The 25,448-nt window shown below is 39.2% G+C and overlaps 1 protein-coding gene across 31 annotated transcripts in view; it reads right to left on the bottom strand.

Annotated features, from left to right (window-relative positions):
* The window catches only part of KLF12 (KLF transcription factor 12), a 527,876-nt gene that overhangs the window by 15,502 nt on the left and 486,926 nt on the right, over positions 1-25,448 (bottom strand). For all 31 annotated transcript variants that reach the window (XR_015137627.1, XR_015137625.1, XR_015137624.1 and 28 more), the window contains one exon: positions 10,060-10,217. Coding sequence is in view for 27 of the 31 variants with exons in the window: in XM_086328563.1 (XP_086184689.1) it covers positions 10,060-10,217 (158 nt within the window). In the remaining 4 variants the exon portion in view is untranslated. The remainder of the gene's footprint in view (positions 1-10,059; positions 10,218-25,448) is intronic.

The raw sequence follows: 25,448 nt of genomic DNA on the forward strand, positions 1-25,448 counted from the left end.
ATTCAGCAAAATTAAGCCAGGAGGCATAATCTAGTTACTCAGCAGGACATGAGAAAGAACAAGGACTGGGGATATTATTACCCTACTCCGTATAACACAGTTTTGATAGCTGAATGGACAAAATAAACCCAAAAGCAGAGGAAGGAAAATGAGGAGCATGGTGATAAGATCCTACAGTATTTTTAACTTTTCATTGTCACTGATGATCTGTGCGCTAACAAAAACAAAAAATCAACTCACTTAGCAAGCAGTTTATTCAACTGAGGTAATAATTGATAGACTGTCTTAGAAGTCTTTACTTTTCTAAATATATGAAAGAGATGACTTTAGTTTTTAAATAAGGTAACAGTTTAAAATCAAAATTGAATCAAATGTGAACAGCATTCATACTTATATTCAGACAACTGTAAATCTTAGGTTCACTGTGTTTCTAGGTAGTAGCTTTCGAACAGATTAAAATAACTCCTTCATAAATAAAAGTAAGTAAATACTTTCAAAACCTTTTGTTACTGATCTGATTTTTCAGCTTCCTTTTTAGAGCTGGCCCTTTCCTGCAGGTTCCCATGGGTAGGTGATGGTTGCCGCAGCCTTGCAGTTGGGACCAAAGACTCCTTCAGTGCTGCTACAGCAACCTGCATAAGCTGGCTCAGGGCTTTCCCATCAAGTGTTCCCTGACACCACTCTAACTTCAGAAAGTGAAGAGGAACTGAAGAGCCTCTTGATGAGGGTGGACGAGGAGAATGAAAAAGCTGGCTTAAAACTCAACATTAAAAAACTAAAATCATGGCAAGGTGGCTCAGTGGTAAAGAATCTGCTTGCAATGCAGGAGACGTGGTTTCGATCCCTGGGTTGGGAAGATACCCTGGGAAGAGAAAATGGCAACCCACTCCAGCATTGTTGCCTGGGAAATCCTATGGACCGAGGAGCCTGGCGGGCTACAGTCCATGGGGTTGCAGGAGTTGGACACCACTGAGTGACTAAACAGCACGATCATGGTATCCGATCCCATCACCTCATGGCAAACAGATGGGGAAAAAGTGGAAGCAGTAACAGATTCTATTTTCAATGTGTTTATAAGTAGTAACTCTCTAGAACAGATTAAAATAACTCCTTCATACGTGAAAACAAGCAAATATTTTTATAATATTTATGTTACTGATCCAGATCTCTGCAGATATGGCACCATTACAAGATTTCAAACCCCGTGCTGTCTTCATCTTTAAGGGGTACCCATTACTATTCAGAGAGCTATGTGCAGAGCAATCACTCAAGAATTGCTCTTTTCATTTAATTATTAATGCTGTTGGTCCTTGTCTTCTCACGGGCTTTCTAACAACTTCAGAAATGTTAGTTGATGCTAAAGACAGACTGGAAATTCCCTGGTAGTCCAGTGGTTAGAACATGCTTCCACTGTAGGGGGCTTGGGTTTCAATCCTTTGTCAGGGAACTAAGATCCTGCAAGCTGTGAAGCTTGGCAAAAAAACAAGACCAGTTCACATTAATGATGAAAAACTTTAAAAATAGACCATTTCAGGACTTCCCCAGTGGTACAGTAGTTAAGAATCCATGTGCCAATGCAAAGGACATGGGTTCGATCCCTGATACAGGAGGATTCTACACGCTGTGGGGCAACTAAGCCCGCGCCCCACAACTATGGAGCCGGGGTGCTCTAGAGCCCATGCTCCGCAACAAGAGAAGCTACCATGATGAGAAGCCTGAGGACTGCAACTAGAGAAGCACATGTTAGCAACGCAGACACAGCGTGGCCGTAAATAAATAAATAGAAATGTTAAAAACTGGCCATTTAACATCCCCTTAATCGGAGAAGGCAATGGCACCCCACTCCAGTACTCTTGCCTGGAAAATCCCACTGACGGAGGAGCCTGGTGGGCTGCAGTCCATCGGGTCGCTAGGAGTCGGACACGACTGAGCGACTTCACTTTCACTTTTCGCTTTCATGCATTGGAGAAGGAAATGGCAACCCACTCCATTGTTCTTGCCTGGAGAATCCCAGGGACCAGGGAGCCTGGTAGGCTACCCTCTATGGGGTAGCACAGAGTCAGACACGACTGAAGCGACTTAGCAGTAGCAGCAGCAGCAGCTATCTTAATACTTCCAAGTACCTTAATGACCAACTCTAAACAGGTAGGGGCCACTGGCTAGACCTGCATGGAGTGTGGCCCCGCTGGGAGACTGGTAGGTTATTAGCAAACCTGTTGCAGATAGGTATAATGAAAACACAACAAACTAGAAAAAACTGGTTCTATAAAACTAGAATAACAGGTTTTAGAGAAACCAAAGTCTGCCTTTCAGCTCACCTCCTTGTCTACTCCATGACAGCAAAGAGCACCTTAACCCAGGATTCCCCAACCTTTAGGATCTTGTGCCTGATGATCTGAAGTGAAGCTGATGTAATATCAACAGAAATAAAGTGCATAATAAATGCAATGGGCTTGAATCATCCCGAAACCAACCCCCCCTTCCCCGGTCCGTGGAAAAATTGTCTTCCACAAAACCGGTCCCCAGTGTCCCAAAGGTTGGGGACTGCTGCTCTAACCTTTCCAAGGCCTTACAGATGCGATTAAATTATGGAAAGAAATAGCAGAGCTCTGAGCCTGACCCAGCAGGTCCTTAGGAGATATTGGCTCTCTCTCACCACTGGTCTCCGTGTCTGCTTTCAGCATTCCTTCCTGCTAACCATGCACCCCAGATGTCCTCAAAGTCTCCCTCAACCCTGCCCTCATGTCCAAGCAGATGCCACGCCCTGCTCTCTCGACTGCTCCACTTTTTCCCACATGGCCCCTCTCTGCCCACTGCGCTGCTGTGACAGGGACACATCCAAGTGCTCCAGGATTAGAGACGATGGAATTCTATGAGTGAAGTGCCGAGCGAAGGAGGGTGGTCAGAGAGTTTAACAGACAAGGAGACACTGAGGCAGTTTCCAAAAATAAACAGAGGTTTACCAACTCGAGAAGAAAAAAATGGAGGCACCCAGGCAGGCCATTTCAGGAAGAGGGCTAGAATGTGCAGTGAGCTCCGTACAGTCGAGCATGTTCGGAGACTGGTTCGTTTGTTAGTTTTACCCCCATTTTTTCTGCATTATATACATTTTAAATTAGTAGAGTCTGGAGCAAACAGTTGATTGCGATAAGAATACACTAAATTATCTGCACATTTTTTGCCTTGAACCTATTGCTCACATTAATAACATATATCCGTATCAGTATAAGACACATAATTTCAATTCAACAAATAATGACTGGGTCCCTATAATGTGTTAGTCCCTGCATTTACTGGGGCTTCCCTGGTGGCTCAGATGGTAAAGAAGCTGCCTGCAACATGAAAGACTTGGGTTCGGTCCCTGGGTTGGAAAGAGCCCCTGGAGAAGGGAACGGCTACCTACTCCAGTATTCTGGCCTGGAGAATTCCATGGACAGAAGAGCCTGGAAGGCCACAGTCCATGGGGTCACAAAGAGTCAGACATGACTTAGCGACTTTCACCGTCACTGCACTGACTGGGCATGCAGTGGCACTGGTGGTAAAGAACCCACCTGCCACTGCAGAAAACGAAACAGATGCAGGTTCAATTCCTGGGTCAGGAAGATCCCCTGGAGGAGGGCATAGCAACCCACTCCAGTACTCTTGCCTGGGAAAGACTACGGACAGAGAAGCCTGATAGGCTACAGTCCACGGGGTCACAAAGAGTCAGACACGACTGAAGTGACTTACCATGCACACACAGGGTAATTAGGCCACAACTTGCTATATTTATATTCACAGTTAAAAAAAATAGAAAACCTGCGATTCACTGAGTTAAGTAGCTTGTCTAAGCTCACCAACCAGTTAGGGGCCAGAGATAAACTTCTGTTTATTGACTTCAAATTTAGTGCTATTTCTATGATAGTTTCCTATTTCTTTGCAGTTACCAATACGGTGCATACTTGCAAGCTCTTTGGCTAAGATGTGCAAACAACTTATTCGCAGAGGATTTTTTTCTTGAAAAATGTCAGTCTGTCCTTAAGTGATTCATTATCTTGGCATCATTAAGCCTTATGCTTTATCTAACAATGAATCTAGACAGAGGGTCTGAAGTGGAGCTTTACATGGAATGAGTTATTTAAATAATGAAGATGGATGTGAGCATACAAGCAGCACCCCACTGCCTGAAGGTAAGACCTAGCAACCCCAAGACTAGTGAACAAAGGCCAGCAAGATGCACTGCTGGCACACGGCTCGTGATTTTCTGTGTAGGATTTTATCAAGTCATTTCAAAATCTCATCCAGTAAAATGAGATGCCGAATTGGAAGCAAGAAACAGAGGAATAGCAATGAGAAGGGGCGCGGCAGATAAAAGGTGAAAAAGCAAGGAATCTACGAGCATTTCAGATCACAGTGTATGCATGTGTGTGCAGCCATTTTTGTTGCTGTTGTTCAGTCGCTAAGTCGTATGTGACTCTTGGCGACCCCACTGACTGCAACACACCAGGCTCCCCTGTTCTCCATTATCTATATGCACTATCCATCTGCAGTATACTACATGTGCAGGCATTGTGTGTGCTAAGTCGCTAAGTGTCCCACTCTTTGCGACCCTATGGACTGTAGCCCACCAGGCTCCTCTGTCCATGGGGATTCTCCAGGCAAGCATACTGGAGTGGGTTGCCATGCCCTCCTCCAGGGGATCTTCCACACCCAGGGACTGAACCTGTGTCTCTTATGTCTCCTGCATTAGCAGGTGGGTTCTTTACTACTGGCGCCATCTGGGGAGCCAATGCACCGGTCATTGAAAAAAAGTGAAAGTGAAAGTAAGTGCAAGTCGCTTAGTCGTGTCTGACTCTTTGCAACCCCATGACATGAAATTACAGCACATGATATTACTTACAAAGGCTTTATTCCTCAAGGGAAGAGCTAAATAATACAACATTTCCTTCATTTGTAAAGGTAAGAAAGGACATAATGAAATAAATAATGAGGGACTTTTAAGTAAAAATTGGTTAGTATTTTTAAAGTATTCATATGAGTTACCTTCCTTGATGTGTAAAATTTAGATACAAATTACTTTTGCTACAGTCAGATAGATAAGAAATGTGACTGCCTTATGTTCACTACTTTTTAACATTTAGGTGTAGAGTGTTCATATGAATTCAAATAACTATGAGGCAAGACTGGCTAAACAAGCCTCAAAAATTTATTAGAGAACAGGATACCAAGTTGAAAATTTCAAATTATGATTCATTTGAAACTAAATATTCTTACATGTTGAAATGATTAATACTTATTTAAAAAAAAACCCTAGTTTTAAATCTTTATCTTGCCATTTCCTTGTTCATCATTAAATAATAGTATTTAGCAGAACAGGGACAATCATATCCTTTCAAATGTACCACTAGAGGGTTCCAGCTGATTTCTGGACCCTCTTAAGCCAGACCCAACATCTGGTTGCTGTGCGCCATCTAGTGGCTGTACGAATCAGTGGTGCCTGAGTGTTACTTCCTTGTACTGCATTTTATTTACAGAAAACACGATGGCACACATTTTTGGAAAATAAAGAGAGTTATATATATATGTAATATCAAATTTGTAAAACCATTATCTCCTAAAATTCATATTTAGATCATTTGATAAGCAGTAAAATTCTTAAAATCAGAGAAATTCATTGTACATAATAGTTACGTATCATACAGATTTAAACGACCTTTAATTTCAACACAGTGCGATTCATTTAAATACACTGTACATGGCTTCATGCAGAGGAGACATACAATTCAGACTAGTGAATAGGAATAATTATTATACTTGCTGACGGTAGGGTAAATGTGATGGTCAAAATATATTTTTTCCTTCTACTGAATATGCCTTAAACAATTTGCCACAGGGAAATGTTAGTAGGCATTTAAAATATTTGGCCAAACTTCTATGCTATTATCTAAAATGCACATTCATTAGACTAAGTTATTTTTCATTTTAAGAAGGTACTCCAGCATTTCTTGCTTTATTCTAAATTCTTTATGAGTATGTAGAAAATGAACCTCTTTCACACTCCTATAGATATGTTTAATTTACTTTATATCTATGTCCTAAACAGATGACTGATCATTTACTAAGAAAGCACAAAAGATCAAGTTACAGGCAGAATTAACGTGACTTTCTCAAAGGTAGTGTCTTGTTGCCCCTTGCTCACCTCCCATTGCGTGTGTAGTTCTCATAAGTCATCTGTTATAATCCCATACTTCACATTCATTATTACTGGTCACACACAAATACCTTACTCAATATGCCTGAAGCAAAGGTAAGGCTAAGAGGATATTTGCTAAAAGCAAAGCAAGCCAACCTGAATCCCTACAGAACTAGTGTTCATTTCATTTTGAGCACAAAGTTATGAAATCTTGCACGTAATTATAAATCAGAAACCAGTATGGGCTCACTTTGAACTGGTGGCAGCAAAGCAACCAAGTTTCATTCTTTCTTTTTAAAAGTACTGTTATTTGACTGGTGGTTTAGGAGCTTCTGTCTTGCCCAGTATAAGTATTTCTCTGCTAAGTGGATGGATGAATATGTCATATCTGGGTTTGGGGCAGAAATTTCCCAAGGACTTTTGGGTGGAGCTTTGAGATCAAGAAACATGGATCGGAGGTAGGACAAGTAGGTGGATTCTTAGCTGTAAGTTTATGAATTGAGACCCACTTGGATGGAAGTCTCCAGGACCACATCTGAGTCCTTTTTCCTGAACCTGTTCCATTCAGTACTTGAAAAAAATGGAGAAGCTGAAGAAGAAACCTAAAATACTAAAAGCAAGGTGGGCAGGAAGGGGTTCTAAAGTCTTTTCGATTTATTAGAATAATGAGCTCGCATCAATCAAATGGATGTAGTATATACAGTATAAGTTTTTCTAAGGTTTGAAAGGGTATGTGCAGCTCCCACAGCAATAATTGTCCTGTATCTCCCACAAGAGATTATCCAGCCTGGGGCAAACACCTCAGTGAGGGAAAACCCGCCCCTCTCAAGGCAGCCATCATTTGACAGGTTCAACGACAAATACACCACCGCATGCTTTGGTTTAAAAGAAATGTTATTGTTACAAGGGAGGGAAAGATCAGGATTTCAGCAGTTTTTGACATAGATGACCTAACAGAGAAAGACAACTGAAAGCCTTAACTCTATCTTCGCATCTATTAAGAGATGTCCATTAACAAGAGCTCTTACATCAACTAGGGGGGTGAAAACTTTAGAAAACACAATGATATGTCAGAGTATACTTAGAAAAAAGTGGCTGAGAGAATTGAGGGTGTCTGATTTGGAGAAATCAAGATGCCAGTGGTTCATGGCAGTGTTGAGAGGAGCACCAGCGCCCAGAAGTGAAAATTAGTGTGATGGCTGGAGCTATAAAGTAGCCAAACAAAGCGTAGCAGACAGTTCAGGGCTGTCAGAGACAAGGACTCTGCCCTCGGAAACATCATCCAACTTGTCTTGCAGAAGCAAAAGCTCTCTGTTACTCGATGAATTTAAGGAGAGGTAGGAAATAATACTCGACCGGGAGCCACTCATTACCAAGGAGACAATGAGACCAGGTGTTGTGCGGATCAAATGAAAGAAAAGGTCTGTTAAGTGTGCAGAAAACTGCATAGTAGGGACTGGTTCTCCGTGAGAGATGACACCCAAGGGATTCCTCTAATGTGGAAATGAACTAAACTCCATGACATCGAAGGTCCATTTGGACCCTAGGAGTCAATGATTTCATCTTATTAATAAGCCACGCTGATTAATTCTGCTTCAGCATTAGAGGTTTATATTGCTTTGAATTACAATGCATACGTCACATTTCCCCCACTTTTACAATATATATTAAAACCTTCAAGATTCAATCCTACAATGCTATCACATTAAAATCCTTTCATAGCATCTCATTAAACCCTTTCTTCTCTTTCACTGTTCACCACTTGGATAATTGAAATAGAGGATGTCTGGTGAAAATGGAGCTAATAGTTATCTCAGAAAGTTCAAGGAAAATAGGAATAACTCAAAATATATGAGGATTCACTGATGAAAGGTCATCCTTTTTTTTTTCTCTTATAACTGAAATGCTCCCATAAAATGTCAGTAATACAACCTGATCATACTTACTCCTATGATTTGTGTTCATTATCTACTGATAGGATGAAATATGCTTATTCAACTTTTATGTCTATACTCATTCTTGGCCTTCATAAGAAAATTGAATACACACTACCATATATAAAACAGATAACCAACAAGGACCTACTGTGTAGCAAGGGAATTCTACTCAATATTTTATAATAACCTATAAGGGAAAAGAATCTGGAAAAAATAGATATGTGTGTATGTATAAGTGAATCACTTTGCTGTATACCTGAAACTAACACTTTGTAAATCAACTGTACTCCAATAAAAAACTAACTTAAATATTAAATGGCTTAATTTTTCAGATCCAAAAACAAGAAAGAAAATTGATTAAAAAATAGTGCCTGATAACTTCCCTGGTGGTTCAGGGGTTGAGACTGTGCTTTCACTGCAGGAGCCACGGGTTTGATACCTGGTCAGGGAACTAAGTATCTCACATACCGTGTAGTGTGGCCAAGAAAACAAAACAACAACAAAATGAGTGTCTAAGAAATAGATGAAAACTTCTCCTGGGAGAGCTCAGGATCAGTGAAGAGGGAAAGATCTGGAATTAAGAAGAAAAGGAAGAAGGGCTGGGAACAGGGAAGAAAGATGGGAAGGGGCAGTTTGCACACTGCGCTGAATTACCTTAGAAATAGCAAACGTATTAACGTGGTAGATGAGCAAGACTAAACTGCAGACTCTATAAAGCTTTTCTGAATTCAAGCAGCATCTTGTGCTATAACATCATCACACACACAAAGATGCCCCACCTCAATGATCAAAATCATGAAAGTCTCTGTAAAGAAAGCTTCAAACAATCTGCTATACTAACATGACTCAATATATGGCAAAGAATGCCAATTTAAATAAATTTGCTACCTCAGCTGGGAAACAGTTCACACAGTGTGGTTACCTTAATGTATCTGAGATGGGAGCACTATTTACATGGCCCCATGGGATCTGTTACACATGAAGCTCCCAGAGGTGGGTGCTGGAGCCAGATTCCTGTCCAGGGTAGTTACTGGACTGGGCTGTCTTGATCTCTGGTATGTTGCTACCAGGAATGCCTATGAATGAATCTCCCTCTTCTCTGAGGTTCACATGTTCCAGTCACCAGTCACTTTTCCTTGAAAAGGTTCTGTAATTGGGGAGGAATTTGGTCTTTGGTCTCTTCCCAGAGCCTCCTATCAGTGGTACCCAAAGGGATCCAGAAAGCAAGGCAGGCAGGGGATGCCAAGTGAGAGACATACATGGTAGAGGATGGATGGGGTGAAGAGAGCTAAGTGAAGAACCACCAGCTTCTTTCTTGGAGGGTGAATCGGTGGGAGCGTAGATGTGTTGGGTGAATGGATGGTGACAAAGTCAGCGAGTCACTTGTGATCTCAGTTTCCTTCTTTGCAAACTATGAATATAAAAAATCCTCTCCATATACAAAAAAATACCAGTGAGAATCAAATGGAATCATGGAGAAATAAAGTTTTCAACTCCTGGCAGTGTTATGTATATGTCAATCTTATTTCATGTTGTTGTTGCTGTTTATCCGTTTCGTTATTTAGGGGATGAGATCAAGGGGAGAAAAACATGATCTAAGTGGTGGTGAAAATGCTAACTTTAAGAGAAGAAAATGATTTTATTCAGTTTGTTTTGTATGTTACGTGGACATTTTAAAACCTAGACAAGCATTAAGTGGCAACTCTGACTATGAAAAAGTCTAGACCACTGGGTTCACACTAACATAAGTCCTTAAGACACAGAAGAAATACTTGTTTCTAAATTTCACTAAGACTTAAGCCTTTTTCGACTAAGAGAGGGAATGCACCCTGCTCAGACATGATGGGTGAGCACAGAACACTCCAGCACACCCAGGGGTCCGAAGTCAAGCAGCCGGCCCTGTCTGGACTCTCAGTGACCCTCAGGTGAGAAACCCTGCAGAGCTGTTACCTGTATGTGTCCTTCGATGAGCCTTCAGGTGAGAACTTTTTGTATACACTTTGTTGCAGCCCTCGAAATCGCATCTGTGGATACGCCGTTTTCTCGAGTCTGGGGATTCAGACCTTCTCTGGCGTCTTGTGCTCTCAATACTAAATGGTGAGATTGAACTGGAAAAAGAGAAAGTAGATTTAAATGGTGAGCAAACACAGCACCCTGTTTGGTTCCAATGCTGTGAGACCTGAGGCTCGCAGCCTGCAGCTTCATACAGACTCGAGGCCCCAGGTCCACGTTACTGCTGTCACTTTCTGGGACACGTTTCATTGCTTAATCTCGAAGGCGGGCAGCTTGACCTATTTTTGATGAAACACTCCTCGGGAGAGGAAGACATGCTTAAAATAACAACAGAATGAAAAAAGCAAAAAAGTACACGAAAGCAGTGGTGAATGAGTAGATCTCCATCATCAAAAGAAATTATCCGGTGGTGGTAGAATTATCGCCTAAAGTTCTGAACTTGCAAAGACACTTACAGAGAATATTTTAGGGAGACCTGCTACAGACAAATGACAAAATGAATGCATTTAATAAGTAACATGAGGGTCTGAATTGCATGTGACAACACATAAAATCATGTAAAATCACAATGTACGTTTCAAAACAAGTGAGGTTGGGCTGAAAGAAATGACATCAGTACATCAATAACATGACTCATGACAAGCTATTTTGGTTCTGCAAAATGCACCTGACATTTAACTCTTCCCGTTGGTAGTTTTTCACGGTGAAGAATCAAGTGCATTGTATTTAAAGATTAGCTGTACCACATTATGAAAAAAAGTTTTAACTATGAAATTTGGCCCTGACTTGTACATTGTTTAATCTTAATGCCACAGTAGAAAAACAGGATCAGTTTGTAATGTCAGGTAACAGATTAACATGTACTTCTTCCAACATTAATCTCTTTTGATTGAGATAGAAATGAAGAATATGACTCATTTTTTTTAAGTTATTCATGAAGTTCTTTAAAGTTAGTGAAATACAATAAAAAAGCAATCACTCATACTCCTACTATAAAAGATTTACCACTATTAATACTTTGACATTATTTTCTTTCAGCTTTTCCCGGTTTCAAAGTTTTTTAAAATTACTTTTTATGAATAAATCAGTCCTCAAAAAAACTGAACACTACAGATAAAGATAACTTTCCCCCTTTTTCTTCCATCATTGTCCTGATCCCTTGTCCTCCCAGGCAAAATCTCTATCATCAGTTTTCTACAAATCCTTTCAATTCTTTTAAATTATGCTTACTGGTATCTGCATTCATGGAAACTCATTATACCGTGTTTTTAAAGAGACATATAGATAAAAGGCTGTACACATCATTCTGCAAATTGTTCCACACTTGACTTTTGCTCACTCGACACTGAGGATCTGAGCTCTGTTTATACTGATACAGACACAGTGGTTTGTTCATTTGAAGTGCTATATGCCATAGTGCACGGATCCTAAGATGAATCTTTTCATATTTCAATGTCTCTAACTCAGGATGCCTCTGACATTTGATGGCTGGTCATGGTTTAATTGATTTATTTTATCTTTCTCAGCGGTGTATTTTATAACAGATGGTGTTTTAATCTACCTAGATCAGGAGTTGGTAAACTGTTTCTATAAAAGGCTAGATAGTGAGTATTTTGACCGAGAGTCATACAGTCTATGTTGTGACAAATCAACCCTGCAACTGTAGCATGAAAGCAGCTATAGATAAATGAGTATAAATAAAACAAATGAGTGTGTCTATGTTCCAATAAAACTTTATTTACAAAACAAATAGTGGACAGTATTTGATCCATGGGCTATAACTGGTTAATACTTGACTCAGATGAAATATGGGAGTAGTCCAATGAACATTCATTCCAGAGTTTAAAAATCCATTTCCTAAGTGATGGACATATAGATTTATTTCTAATATTTTACTGCAACATTGCTCCAGTAAACTTTAAAATGTCTCCTTCCATATGGTGGTGGTGGCTTAGTTGCTAAGTCATGTCCAATTCTTGCAACATTTTGGACTGTAGCCCACCAGGCTCCTCTGTCCATGGGATTTCCCTGGCAAGAACAGTGGAGTGGGTTGCCCTTCCCTTTGCCAGGGGATCTTCCCGACCCAGGGATTGAACTCGGGTCTCCTGCATTGCAGGCGGACTCTTTACTGACTGAGCCACCCAAGTTTTCAAAGCATCTTTTCACTTGTACAAGTAACAGATTCAGTAGCCAATGCTTTATATTGTTAGCTAAGATCAAATATAAATGACGTTTATCTGCCTGTATCTTAAACAGTTTTGTGCAAGATTTCTATGAAGTTGAAGGAAAGAACATACGGGATGGCTAAGCCACTTTTTCAGCCTTCTTACCACTCAATGAGGCTTGGTGGTTTTCCACATCATTGACTCAGTTGTAGGGACTGGAGCTTGGTTGTGAAGAGAGTCAAAACAGTGTGACTGGTCTTTCCCATGAGAGAAGGGCTTTAGTCACTCCCGACAAGGTACGTTCTGGCATAGCATGTGATTCTTGTGAACAAATTGACTCTATATGTGACAATAAGGCAACAGTAATTCACTTCTTGACTATTTAGTCATAAAAACAAATATGGATCTTGTCACTGGGGGCCTCACAAATAGAAACTTTCGTGTTGTGGTATGTTTTACACCTTTCAAATCGAGAATATGACATGGTATTTATGTCCCTCAAGTTATAACATAAAGCCTATAGTAAGAACATTTTGTTTTGTACAATGCTTTCTATGCATCTATACAGAAGTCTAAATGTAACTAAGCATAATCACACACACATATTGCTTGGCCTGTTGATTTTAGCTATTTATTCTGCTATGTGTTCATATATGCAGAGAAAAGTAAAAAAATAAACCTAAAATCAATACTCAGTAACTACTAAGCAAGTCTATAAGGGACCAGGGAGGTAATGCTGCTATTCAGTCAGCCACTGGACTATATGGCGGGCAGGGAAGAAAAGCAGAGCTACAGAATGGCGGGAAACCACTTCACTCAGATTTCTGAATTTACATCAAAATTGAACACATGTTCGGTGGATGGCCTTAATGCTCTACAAACTTCATACCGCGGTTTTCCTCATTTTAAAGTGAAATGTTTTAGGACATTATAAAGAACAACTATCTAAAGATATCTGCATGATGATGATAAAAATAAGAGTTATGTGCATTGAATAAATGGACCCAACCAAGCTAACCTTAAAATGGCATTCAATGGGTAAGACTTCCCCTGGTTCCCCTTTTTAAATGGCAGAGATACCCTCAGATGTCACAGAACCTTACGCTAGCCTGTACCTTTCAAACAAGAACTACTTATTTGATCTCTTTGTGGAAAGGCAGGTAAATGGGGCTGAAGTAAAAAAGAATCAGAAATGCAGACGAGCTTCAAGAACACAGGAAGAGGAGAGAAAAACCCAACTCCACGGAGGACTGCTGCTGTACTGGGCCCACAGCACGACCCTGGGGTTGGGGGACATGGCAGCTGGGAGATAACTGGACTGGGTGTTTGGCCACGCCAAGTCCACGGCAGGAGATCTGATAGTTAAGATGCTGGTACCAAGTACTTTTGGGTCTCTGGAGCCAAGAACATTGTGGGCATTCAAGAAATGTTTGCTAAACAGAATGACTGAATAGTTGGATGGATGAATGGATTAATGTATTAAGTCAGGTATTCTTAATTCAATATAATCAACCAATTAATTGACCTTTAATTGGTTAATTAATCCTCACCAGGATCCTTGGACTTCAAGTCTTCTGATAGTGCTTACTGAATTCCTCTTACTTTCATTTCCCTGTTTCAAATTTTATTTTTTTCATAATACATATATTTTATTGAGGTACAGTTGATTTAAATGCTTCAGGTGCATGGCAAGGTGATTCAATTATACATATATTGTTTTTCAGATTATTTTCCATTATAGGTTATTACAAAATATTGACTATAGTTCCCTGTGCTATACAGTAAAACTTTGTTGCTTGTTGCATATCTATTTTTTTTTGTTTCATATTTTAAATGCTGTAATATACAAAGTGGTGACTGAATACCAGGGATTCTGGGTAACCATTAAAATCATATGTTCCCATGAGTGTCTTGGTTCTTTGCTCTAACTTGAAGAGAACGGCATTCTAAAGCACGGCTTACAATTAAAATTTTCAGTGAAATTAAAATATTCTGCCCTTTCTATGCTTTCTGAGCCATGCGCCCTTTGTTTCCACAGCTTTTAAGGTATCCCCACATGCACTCACACTGACTTGTGTGCTTCAAAAGTTGGCCTCGTTCTGAAGAATGGAAATGTGCAAAAAACTACTGCCTATGCCAGCAGAGGATTCTTCCAATAATCCTTAGTAATAAGCTTGGTATGATGAAAACGGTCGGGACCATTCAGCCACTGAACACAGTCGCTAGTGTGTTCCCAGACATTGCACTAAACACATCCACACAGTTCATAAAGAATAACTAAAGGCCCACTCCCTTCCCCAGAAGGTTAGACCATTTAGAGAAGTGAATGAACGCCCGAGGGGGCCTCACAGGCACTGCGTCGTAATAATTAGATGGAGAGAGAACAAATGAGTGAATCACACCTTCAGTGACACAATAGTCCCACTTGGAATGGTAAGTTAAATTAGAACGAAACCCAGAGAGGCTCGAAAAGTCACATCCAAGAACAGCTCTATTTAAATAGAAGGCACCACACAGCTGCCATGAAAGGAATGAAGGTTAACTGTAATCAGCAGGTAATAAAGGCCATTTGTCACGTGTGACCCGAGAGCAGTGAGACGCCCTTCACTGGAATTGGAGTTTCTACAGGAGTTAAAAGGAAAAAGCCAGGACAATCTTTTAAGACTGGGAAGAGGACACACACATCCTAAATTTTATTTTCTTTCTTTTTTTTTCCCATTTGTTGCTTTTTCTTTTCTTTTTTCTTTTTTAACTTTACTATATTGTATTGGAAATTTTAAAACGAGCAGAAAACAGAGGGATGGAAGGTCCTTCAGCAAATTCACACACATCATCTCAACAGAACATCAAGGAGGAGGATTGAGGATAACAATGAGAGCCGACACTGCCAGAATGCCTGCCATGAGCCAGGCACTGCTCTAAATGCTTTAAGCTTCAAAGTAGCTCTTGGAGGTCAATATTATTAGTACCCTTAGTTTACAGATGAGGAAACCGAGGCAAAGGGAGGTTAAGATCAAGGCCAAAACAGAGTGGGTGACCACACCAGGATCTGAACCCAAGGACATCAGAATCCACCTGAGTTATTATGCTCTACTCACTTGGGTATTTAGGAATATAAACCACATCTAATAAAAGATGCAAGCATGAATGCATGCTAAGTCACTTTAGTCACGTCTGACTCTGTGCGAAGCCAGGGACTGGAGACTGCCAGGCTCCTCTGTCCATGGGATTCTCCAGGCAAGGATACTGGAATGGTGCCATTCCTTCCTCCAGGAAAATCTTCCTGACCCAGAGATTGAAGCTGCATCTCTTAGGTCTCTAGCACTGGCTGGCACGTTCTTTACCACTAGTACCACCTGGGAAGCCCCATAAAAGATAAAAAAGCAACAAAATAACCTGAATCATTTAAATTTCCCCTCTAATCCTATTATAGAAACAACAGTACATAAAAGCATTCTTAAATGTAGTCTGCTATAATAAAGCATACACTTTACTCCTGAGAATTTTAAACTATTTTATAAATACTGCCAGTGGAGATACACAGTGTAATTACTTACTATTAATCTACCTTAAAAATACTTTCTTAACTTTGTAAAATATGTATCTTTCCAGGGAAATGTTTTTGAAGATTGAGTTTGGCAGTGATATGCGATTAAGTCTTCCTCAACCATCAAGACCAGAGAACTTGTTCCTTTCCTGCCATCTTTGTTTATTTACAATGGTACCAGAAAGTGTTTAGAGTTAGTTGCTCAACAGAGTTACCTTAAGGGAAGAGGGCACATTCAGTTTTAAAAGTATATTTTGTACTGTTTTCCAAAGCTTGTTTTAAAATGATTTTCAGTAGAATGTAAATATCACCTACGGGAATTCTGAATCAGCTGCTGCTGCAGAATAGACGGAAGTGAGAACCACTTCCTCGTTAGTAAATCAAACACCACATTGGGAATGAAATATAGAGGCCACAAGCCAAAAAATAGAGTTGATGAGAATTTCAGTTAACCAGGAGTTACATAAATCTTAGTACTTGAGATTCTATTCATGTGGACAAGCCAGACACATGTAGGTTTTTGCAGGCTTTTTCTTAGCCAGCAGATGGCTCTCAGAAGCAGGAATCTTCCTATTTCTCTTCCATACTATCACAGACTCTCTAGCTTCTATCAAACCATGTCAAGGTCTTCAATGGGATATTAATTAGAGAAAGGGGGTTATTTAGATACATTCATTATCCAGTCCCCAGAAGCGTCATTCTAAGATAGCACAAATCCACTGATTCACCATTTTTGTTCCTGCCCATGGATTTCCCTGGTAGCTCAGGTGGTAAAGAATCTGTCTGCAATGCAGAAAAATCTGGTTCCATCCTTGGGTCAGAAACATCCCCTAGAGAAGGAAACGGCAACCCACTCTGGTATTCTTGCCTGGAGAATTCCATAGACAGAGGAGTCTGCTGGGCTACAGTCCAGGGGGTTGCAAAGAGTCAGAAGCAACCGAGTAACTAACATTTTCACTTTCATTCCTGCCCACAGCTTCCTACAGAAAACTAACTTTGAGCACACTGAAACTGTAAGATTAGAAGTTGCCAATCTTTCCAGAAGCTGTGACAAAAACATTACACCACTTTACATTCAAATTTGAATTCAATAAAAATAAATCCATTTTCACGAAATGTATAAATCAAGAGTAATACTTAGATAGAATATGTTCAAAAGCTGACATTTTTTCATACAAACAGAATATGTGCAGAATTTATTTTGAATTATTCTAATAAATGAAATACCCTACTAATTAAAAGACTGGTTCACTGGTTTACCAATGAACTTTTTGTAGGTGAGTCTATAGATAGATTTATAGTATATCATGATTTTCCTTAAAAATAACAGCAGCTACTCAGTAATTTTAATCACTATCTAGGACCATTAAAATACTCAAAACTGTTACAGACTCTGCTGTTTTTTTGATTCATCATATTTTAGCAAGTAAGATCATAAGCTGTTTAAGCAAAAGATAAAATAGATACATGGATAAATAGAAAAAATAAATTATTAATGGTATCTGCTGTGATTTGTTATATAGTTAAACTTGTATGATGAATTCAGATTACAGGCTGAAAGAGGATTTTTTGTTAAAAAAAAAAAAAAAAGAGAGACCCATCTCAGATATACAGTTATCTATTCAAAATAGTTTCTTTGGGGGCAACACTGTATTCATTGTAAAGATTTTTTCCCATAAAATCAATTCATAATGTAGGATGGAACAAGAGCCCTGAAACAAGTATAGATTTCTGAATTATACTGGACATGGAACAGAAGACATAAAACTTGTCAAAATATTCAGAAGAACATTTCCACAAAATTTCTTCAAGAAACGTTGGGGTTTAAATTATGTTTCACGCTAGAAGTTGTAGCTCAATGGATCATTTAAGCCTTAAAAAAGACTTTCTAGGTCTGAACAGGATTAAACAATCAGAATGCCTTTAAGGCGGGTGCTGTCTTCCCGAGGTTGGCACAGGCCTTACCACTGTTGCCTTATAAAGACAGCGCTATGCATTTGCCTGGAAAATCCCATGGACGGAGGAGCCTGGAAGGCTGCAGTCCATGGGGTTGCTAAGAGTCGGACACGACTGAGCGACTTCACTTTCACTTTTCACTTTCATGCACTGGAGAAAGAAATGGCAACCCACTCCAGTGTTCTTGCCTGGAGAATCCCAGGGATGGGGGAGCCTGGTGGGCTGCCGTCTATGGGGTCGCACAGAGTCGGACACGACTAAAGTGACTTAGCAGCAGCAGCAGCATGCATTTGTCTTACAGGTGTGGTCTTTGAGCCCATCTGGATTTGAGACCCTCTAGGACTGTTCTCTTTATTTTATTAAAGATAAACTTTAAACACAAGAATGAAGATGTGGTTATATGCATGCCTCTCTAGAAGCTGGCATATCAGCAGGTGCTGGGAAGGCTGAGGAGAAAGAAAGAGAGGAAAGAGCTGGGGGAACACAGTCCATCCCATGAGGACATTCTCAAGGGTGAACACTGATGTTTGATATAAACACGCTAACTTTTCCATATCAGAAGGATCTTCTTATACGACAGATCCGATCATAAAGAAGTTGTACGGATGTGCACTAGGTGAGGACAATATATAATAAGACTTGGTGTTTTAAATATTAAGACATATATAAAATGTTTGAAATATGCAGTTCTTATGAGTTATTGTAATGCAATCATAAATAAACTTTTTAAGTAACCATCAACACAGCCTCCATCTATTTTATGCTCATCATTAGCAAGGTCTATGTTCCACTAGAGATTTGTTTTATTAAAGAGCACCGAAATTATACCAGTTAATATCTGGTACTTATGCTTACATAAATTATTGAAACAGTTTTTAATTAGTCATACAGGGATATATAAAATAACATGGCTAAGTAGAATTCACTAGTAATATCTCACTTGAATTTTTTTTGGCTATCTGGTGCCACAAATAGGCATTTGTCCTACCATAAAATGTGTACGTATTTGAATTTTGGAGAATACCAAAAATCTTTCCATCTAATGGAGGAAATATTTTACTTGTTTTTATTTTCCTTCTTGAAACTCAACTTAATCTTTGAGTACTCTGCCAAATTGATGTTATAAAAGTTAGAAGGTATAGTAATGTGACCCAAATTTATACCTGAAAGACATTAGAATATGAGCAAACCAGGGCTCAAAAAGTTAATTAAACTAACCTATGCCAAACCCACACAGCTAAACCGTAGTAGAGCTGGTACTAGTCTATTTCCTGACTCTTCAAGCTAGGCTTCTCTCACTCTTCAATAAAACTGGAGAAAGAGAGAAAGAGCTATGTTATAATCTTTATTTGGTATGAAGTAAGCCTGCTTGGCAAAACTGGAATATATACATATACACAAATTTTTTTTTCATCAGGTAGTTAGAACTAAAAATCCCCACCCTATTTACGTTTTTGTTATGGCTGCCAGGAAACTCAGCCACATTAGCCTAGGGCCTAGTGTGTTTATTCCACATTCTAATGATACAACAGTAATTCTTAAGTGTATGTCCCACAAAGTTATTTCTGAACTAGGTCAAGTATTAATGATAAACAAGCAAAAGAAAACAAAAACAGAACATGCTGATCTTAAAAGAGGAAACAATGTGAAATTTGAATCTTCATTTTTATATGCAGACTTCTAAATTAAAGTTTTGTGATCAATAAGCTCTCATTATTATCTTTAAGGAAAAAAAGAAAACAAGAATCCTATTTTTTGTTGCGATTCCTAGAAAAAAAGCATAGGCTGTGATCTGAAAATTTACATATGAAGTATAGCTTATTATAATTTATTATGCTCCCCTAGTAGCTCAGACAGTGAAGAATCTGCCTGCAATGTGGGAGACCTAGGTTCGATCCCTGGGTCGGGAAGATCCTCTGAATGGCATGGCACCCCACTCCAGTACTCTTGCCTGGAAAATCCCATGGATGGAGGAGCCTGGTAGGCTTCAGTCCATGGGGTCGCTAAGAGTCGGACATGATTGAACGACTTCCCTTTCACTTTTCACTTTCATGCATTGGAGAAGAAAACGGCAACCCACTCGTGTTCTTGCCTGGAGAATCCCAGGGACGAGGGAGCCTGGTGAGCTTCTGTCTATGGGGTCGCATGACTGAAGCGACTTAGCAGCAGCAGCAGCAGCAGGCTACAGTTCACAGCATTGCAAAGAGTCAGACACAACTGAAGCGACTTAGTACATACACAGGAAGATTAACCTAGAATAATGTAAACCTGATACAATGTCCAATATATCTTAAAGTTGGGTTTCTTCTTCCTGGTTTTTTTTTTTTTTGGTTAATATCTGTATTAAGATGTAAAAGATCTAATTCACATACCATAAAATCACCCCATAAAGTGCATGATTCAGTGGCATTCATTATATTCACAATGTTGTGGAACCATCACCTCTATCTAATTTCAAAATATTTTCATCACCCCCAAAAGGAAACCCCATGTTCATTAATGCATTCCACACACCCTCTCTTCCTAGGTCTTGCAACTACTACTCTAATTTTCTGCCTATTTATGGATTTGGTTATTCTGAGTATTTAATAGAAACAGAATCATAAAATTTGTGGCTTTTTGTAGCTAGCTTTGTTCCCATAAGCGTAAAGTCATTAAGGTTTATCCATGTTGTGGCATGCATCAATAGTTTATTCCTATTTCTTCAAGTTTTATTGAAACATAATTCATATTCAGCCCTGTATAAATTTGAGGTGTACAGTATAATGAATTAATTTACATATATCATGAAATGATTAATACTTCATTCCTTTTAATAGCTGAATAGTATTTCATTATACAGACACACCATATTTTTACTCATTAGTTGATGGACATTTGGGTTGATTTTACTTTTGAGTATTAGGAATAATGCTGCTATGAATATCTGTTCAAGCTTTTGTGTGAACATGTGTTTTAAATGCTCTTAGCCATACACCTAGAAATGGAATTACTAGATTATATAGTAATTCTATGTTTAATATTGTGAGTTTTAAAACTGTTTTTCGAAGTGACTACACCATTTTATAATTTCGCCAGCACTGTAAGAAGCTGGTAATTTCTTGTCATTGTCACCAATGCATTATGATTGTCATTTGAATTTTTGCCATTTTAGCGCATGTAAAGCAGTATCTCGTTGTGGTTTTCATTCGTAATACCCCTAACAACTAATGGAGTTGAGTCTTTTCATATACTCACAGGCCATTTGTATATCTCCTTCAGAGAAATGTCTATTCAGATGCTTTGCTTATTTATAAATTGTGTTGTCATTTAATTGTAGAGTTGTGAAACTTCCATATATTCTGGATACAAGTCACTTATCAGATATATAATTTGCCAATATTTTCTCCTAATCTGTGTCTTTTCATTTTCTTGTGGTCCTTAAAGCACAAAAGTTTTAACTATTAAGTCCAATTTAACATTTCTCTAGTTGTATGTGTGTGTGTGGTTATATCTAAGAAAGCTTTACCTAGGTCTCGAAAATTTACTCCTATGCTTTTTTCTTATAGATTTAGCTCTTATATTTAGATTTATGACCCATTTTTAGTTAATTTTTGTGAAAGGAAGGAGTCTAATTTCATTCTTTCACATGTGGATACACAGTTGTCCCCATGTTATTTGCTAAAAAGATTCTTCTTTCTTCATTAAATTGTCTAGGAAATCTCATGAAAATCAACTGATCATAAATGCAACGGTTTACTTCTAAGATCTCACCTTTATTCCAGTGATCTACATGTGCATATTTAGTCTAGTACCACACTGCCTTAACTTCACAGCTTTGAGGTAAATGTTAAAATTGAAAAGTTTTAGTCCTTCAAATTCATCTTTTTCAAGACTATTTCCATATGAATTTTAGGATCAGTTTGTCAATTTATGCAAAAGAAAATGCAGTTGGAATTTAGATAGAAATTGCACTGAATTTATTTACCATTTGGTAGAATGCTACCATTTACTCAATGTTAAGTCTTTCAATCTACAAGCATGCAAGTCTTTCCTTTTACGAGTTCTTTAGTTTTTTTTAAATAATGCTTCAAAGTTTTCAGTGTGCAAATCTTGTACTTATTCAGTTAAATTTGAATGTGAAGTGACAGTGTTAGCTGCTCAGTCGTGTCTGCGACCCCATGGACTGTAACCCTCTGTCCATGGGATTTTCCAGGCAAGAATACTGGAGTGGATTGCCATTTGCTTCTCCCAGGGGTCTTCCCAACCTGGGGATTGAACCCGGGTTTCCTGCATTGCAGGCAGAGTCTTTACCGTCTGAGCTACCTTTTGTCCTAGGTATTTTTTTTCATGTTATTGTAAATGGAATTATTTTCTTTTTCACTGAAGAAGTACAGTTGATTTACAAGGTTGTGTTGAAATTATTTTCTTAATTTTCATTTTCAGATAGTTCATTGTTACTGGATAGAAATAAAGTCAATTTTTATATATTGATATTATGTCCAGCAATCATGCTGAACTCCTTTACTAGTTCTGATAGTTTTTTGAAGGGATTCATTTGGGTTTTCTATATACAAGATCATGTCAACTATAAACAGAGATAATTTCACTCCTTCCTTTCATGTCAACTATACATAGAGCTAACTTCACTTCTTCCTTTCCTATCTGGATTCTCTTATTTCTTTTCCTTAATTGCCATGGCTAGAGTACTGAATGAAGGTGGTGAGTACACAAGTCCATTCTCTAATCTGTATCTCCACCTTCCCCACATATTGGCTCATCAATACCATTTTTCTGGATTCCATTCATGTTCGACTCTCTGCAACTCCACGGACTTCAGTCTGCCAGGCTTCTCTGTCCACGGAATTTCCCAGGTAAGAATACTAGAGTGGGTTGCCATTTCTCCTCCAGAAATCTTCCTGACCCTGGGATCAAATTTGCGTCTCCTGTGTCTCCTGCATTGGCAGGTGGATTCTTTATCAGAGCCACCTGGAAAGCCCCAGATTTCATACATATATGTTAATACGTGATATGTGTTTCTCTCTTTCTGACTTATTTCACTCTGTATAACAGGCTCCAGGTTCAGTCACCTCACCAGAACTGACTCAAAGTCATTCTTTTTTATGGCTGAGTAGTATTTTATTGGAGAAGGCAATGGCACCCCACTCCAGTACTGTTGCCCGGAAAATCCCATGGATGGAGGAGCCTGGTAGGCTGCGTCCATGGGGTTGCTAAGAGTCAGACATGACTGAGTGACTTCACTTTCACTTTCTACTTTCATGCATTGGAAAAGGAAATGACAACCCACTCCAGTGTTCTTGCCTGGAGAATCCCATGGACGGAGAAGCCTGGTAGGCTGCAGTCCATGGGATCGCACAGAGTTGGACACGACTGAAGCGACTTAGCAGCAGTATTTCATTGTATATATGTATCACATCTTTATCCATTCATCTGTCAATGGGACATCTAGGTTGCTTCTGTGGCTACTCTAAATAGTGCTGCAATAAATATTAAGGAACATGTGTCTTTTAGAACTGTGGTTTTCTCAGGGTATATGCCCAGTAGTGGGGGTTCTGGGTCATATGATAGATAGATTTAGGAAAAGGAGGATCAAGAGCGAGAGGATATATGTATAATTATGGCTGATCTGCACTGTTGTACTGCAGAAACCAGCACAACATTGTAAACCAATCTTCTTCCAATTAAAAAATTAAAAACAAACAGTGAGTATAAACATCCTTGTCTTGTTCCTCATCTTAGAAAAACTATTCAGTTTGCCCATTAAAGATGTTAGATAAGGGTTTTTCATAGTTCTTTATCAGGCTAAAGAAATCCCTTTCTATTTCTAGTCTGCTGAGTGTTTTTATCATGAAAAAAAATGTTGAATGCCTTTTATGACCTAGTGAGATAACCAGGTGGTCTTGTGTTTAAGTCTACTAATATATTATACTGATTGATTTTCATATGTCAAACCAGCCTCATGTCTGAGTTACATCCCACATAGTCATGGTATATGCTCTTTTGTATATGTTGCTAGATTCAGTTTGCTTGTTTTATGTTGAGGGTTCTTGAGTCTGTATAAAGGATTTTGTGTATTTTCTATCATCTGTATCTGGTTTTAGTATCAGGGGAATGATATTCTTATAGAAGAGACAGAAGTGTTTTGGGTTCCTTCTTTACCTCGGGTTCCACAAAACCATGTTTACACCAAGAGCCATTCCTTACTACATTCCTATTTGCTGATACTGACTCTTTCCAACCTCAGTTTTATTCTTAGCCTGCTTCTATGGAGCCAATGTTTCTGACATTTCTATGCTATTGGCCTTGAACTGCTCACTCAGAGCTTCATAGATCACTAAAATCTCAGAGCCACACTGTCCACCAAATGCACAGCCGTGGCCCATCTTTCTTCACCTAAGAAGATGTAAGCTTTCATGCATCAGGTAAATACCATTTAACGTTTCTAACTTCATTCTTCTTCATTACTGGTAAAACCCTGTCCACAGTTCTGACTGGTAGCCTTTCAGTGTATACTATGCTGTTTATAGTAAACTTACTGTATACTATCAAATACTGCAGGTGGCATAATAAGGGCTCTTATATCAACATACATAAACTTAGAAATCACAAAAATTACAGGAAGATTGGCAGGGTTGATATTGTTAATGGCAGTCGAACAGCTGAGAAATAGCTGAGAAAATAGACACTTAGAATGGGTAAGTGCCTGAGAAAAGAGAGACTTAAGACCTCCAGTCCATACTTCCTCTTACTTCACATCATTCCTAATATAAGATGAAAAATCTATAAAACATCAAGATAACAATTCTAAGTCTCTTGAACCACATTTATTAATAATTAAATATAATTTGCAGTGGAAACAGTGTCAGACTTTATTTTTTTGGGTTCCATAATCACTGCAGATGGTGATTGCAGCCATGAAATTAAAAGATGCTTACTCCTTGGAAGGAAAGTTATGACCAACCTAGATAGCATATTAAAAAGCAGAGACATTACTTTGCCAACAAAGGTCTGTCTAGTCAAGGCTATGGTTTTTCCAGTGGTCATGTATGGATGTCAGAGTTGGACTGTCAAGAAAGCTGAGCACCAAAGAATGGATGCTTTTGAGCTGTGGTGTTGGAGAAGACTCTTGAGAGTCCCTTGGACTGCAAGGAGATCCAACCAGTCCATTCTAAAGGAGATCAGCCCTGGGTGTTCTTGGGAAGGAATGATGCTAAAGCTGAAACTCCAGTACTTTGGCCACCTCATGCAAAGAGTTGACTCACTGGAAAAGACTCTGATGCTGGGAGGGACTTGGGGCAGGAAGAGAAGGGGACAACAGAGGATGAGATGGCTGGATGCATCACTGACTCAATGGACATGAGTCTGGGTAAACTCCGGGAGTTGGTGATGGACAGGGAGGCCTGGTGTGCTGCAATTCATGGGGTCACAAAGAGTTGGACACGACTGAGCAACTGAACTGAATGGAACTAAATAAAATTTGCACTATTGGCATTTTTTTTTTTAACTTGGCTTTTTCCTGAGGAGAGAATCTTTATGAGTTTAGTTCAGTTGCTCAGTCGTGTCCAACTCTGTGACCCCATGAATCGCAGCACGCCAGGCCTCCCTGTCCATCATCAACTCTCAGAGTTCACTCAGACTCACGTCCATCGAGTCAGTGA

This window comes from Bos grunniens, chromosome 12 (genome assembly GCF_055505025.1).
Source record: "Bos grunniens cultivar Pamir isolate PY7600 chromosome 12, Bosgru_T2T1.0, whole genome shotgun sequence".
In the NCBI taxonomy this organism is placed as follows: Eukaryota; Metazoa; Chordata; class Mammalia; order Artiodactyla; family Bovidae; genus Bos; species Bos grunniens.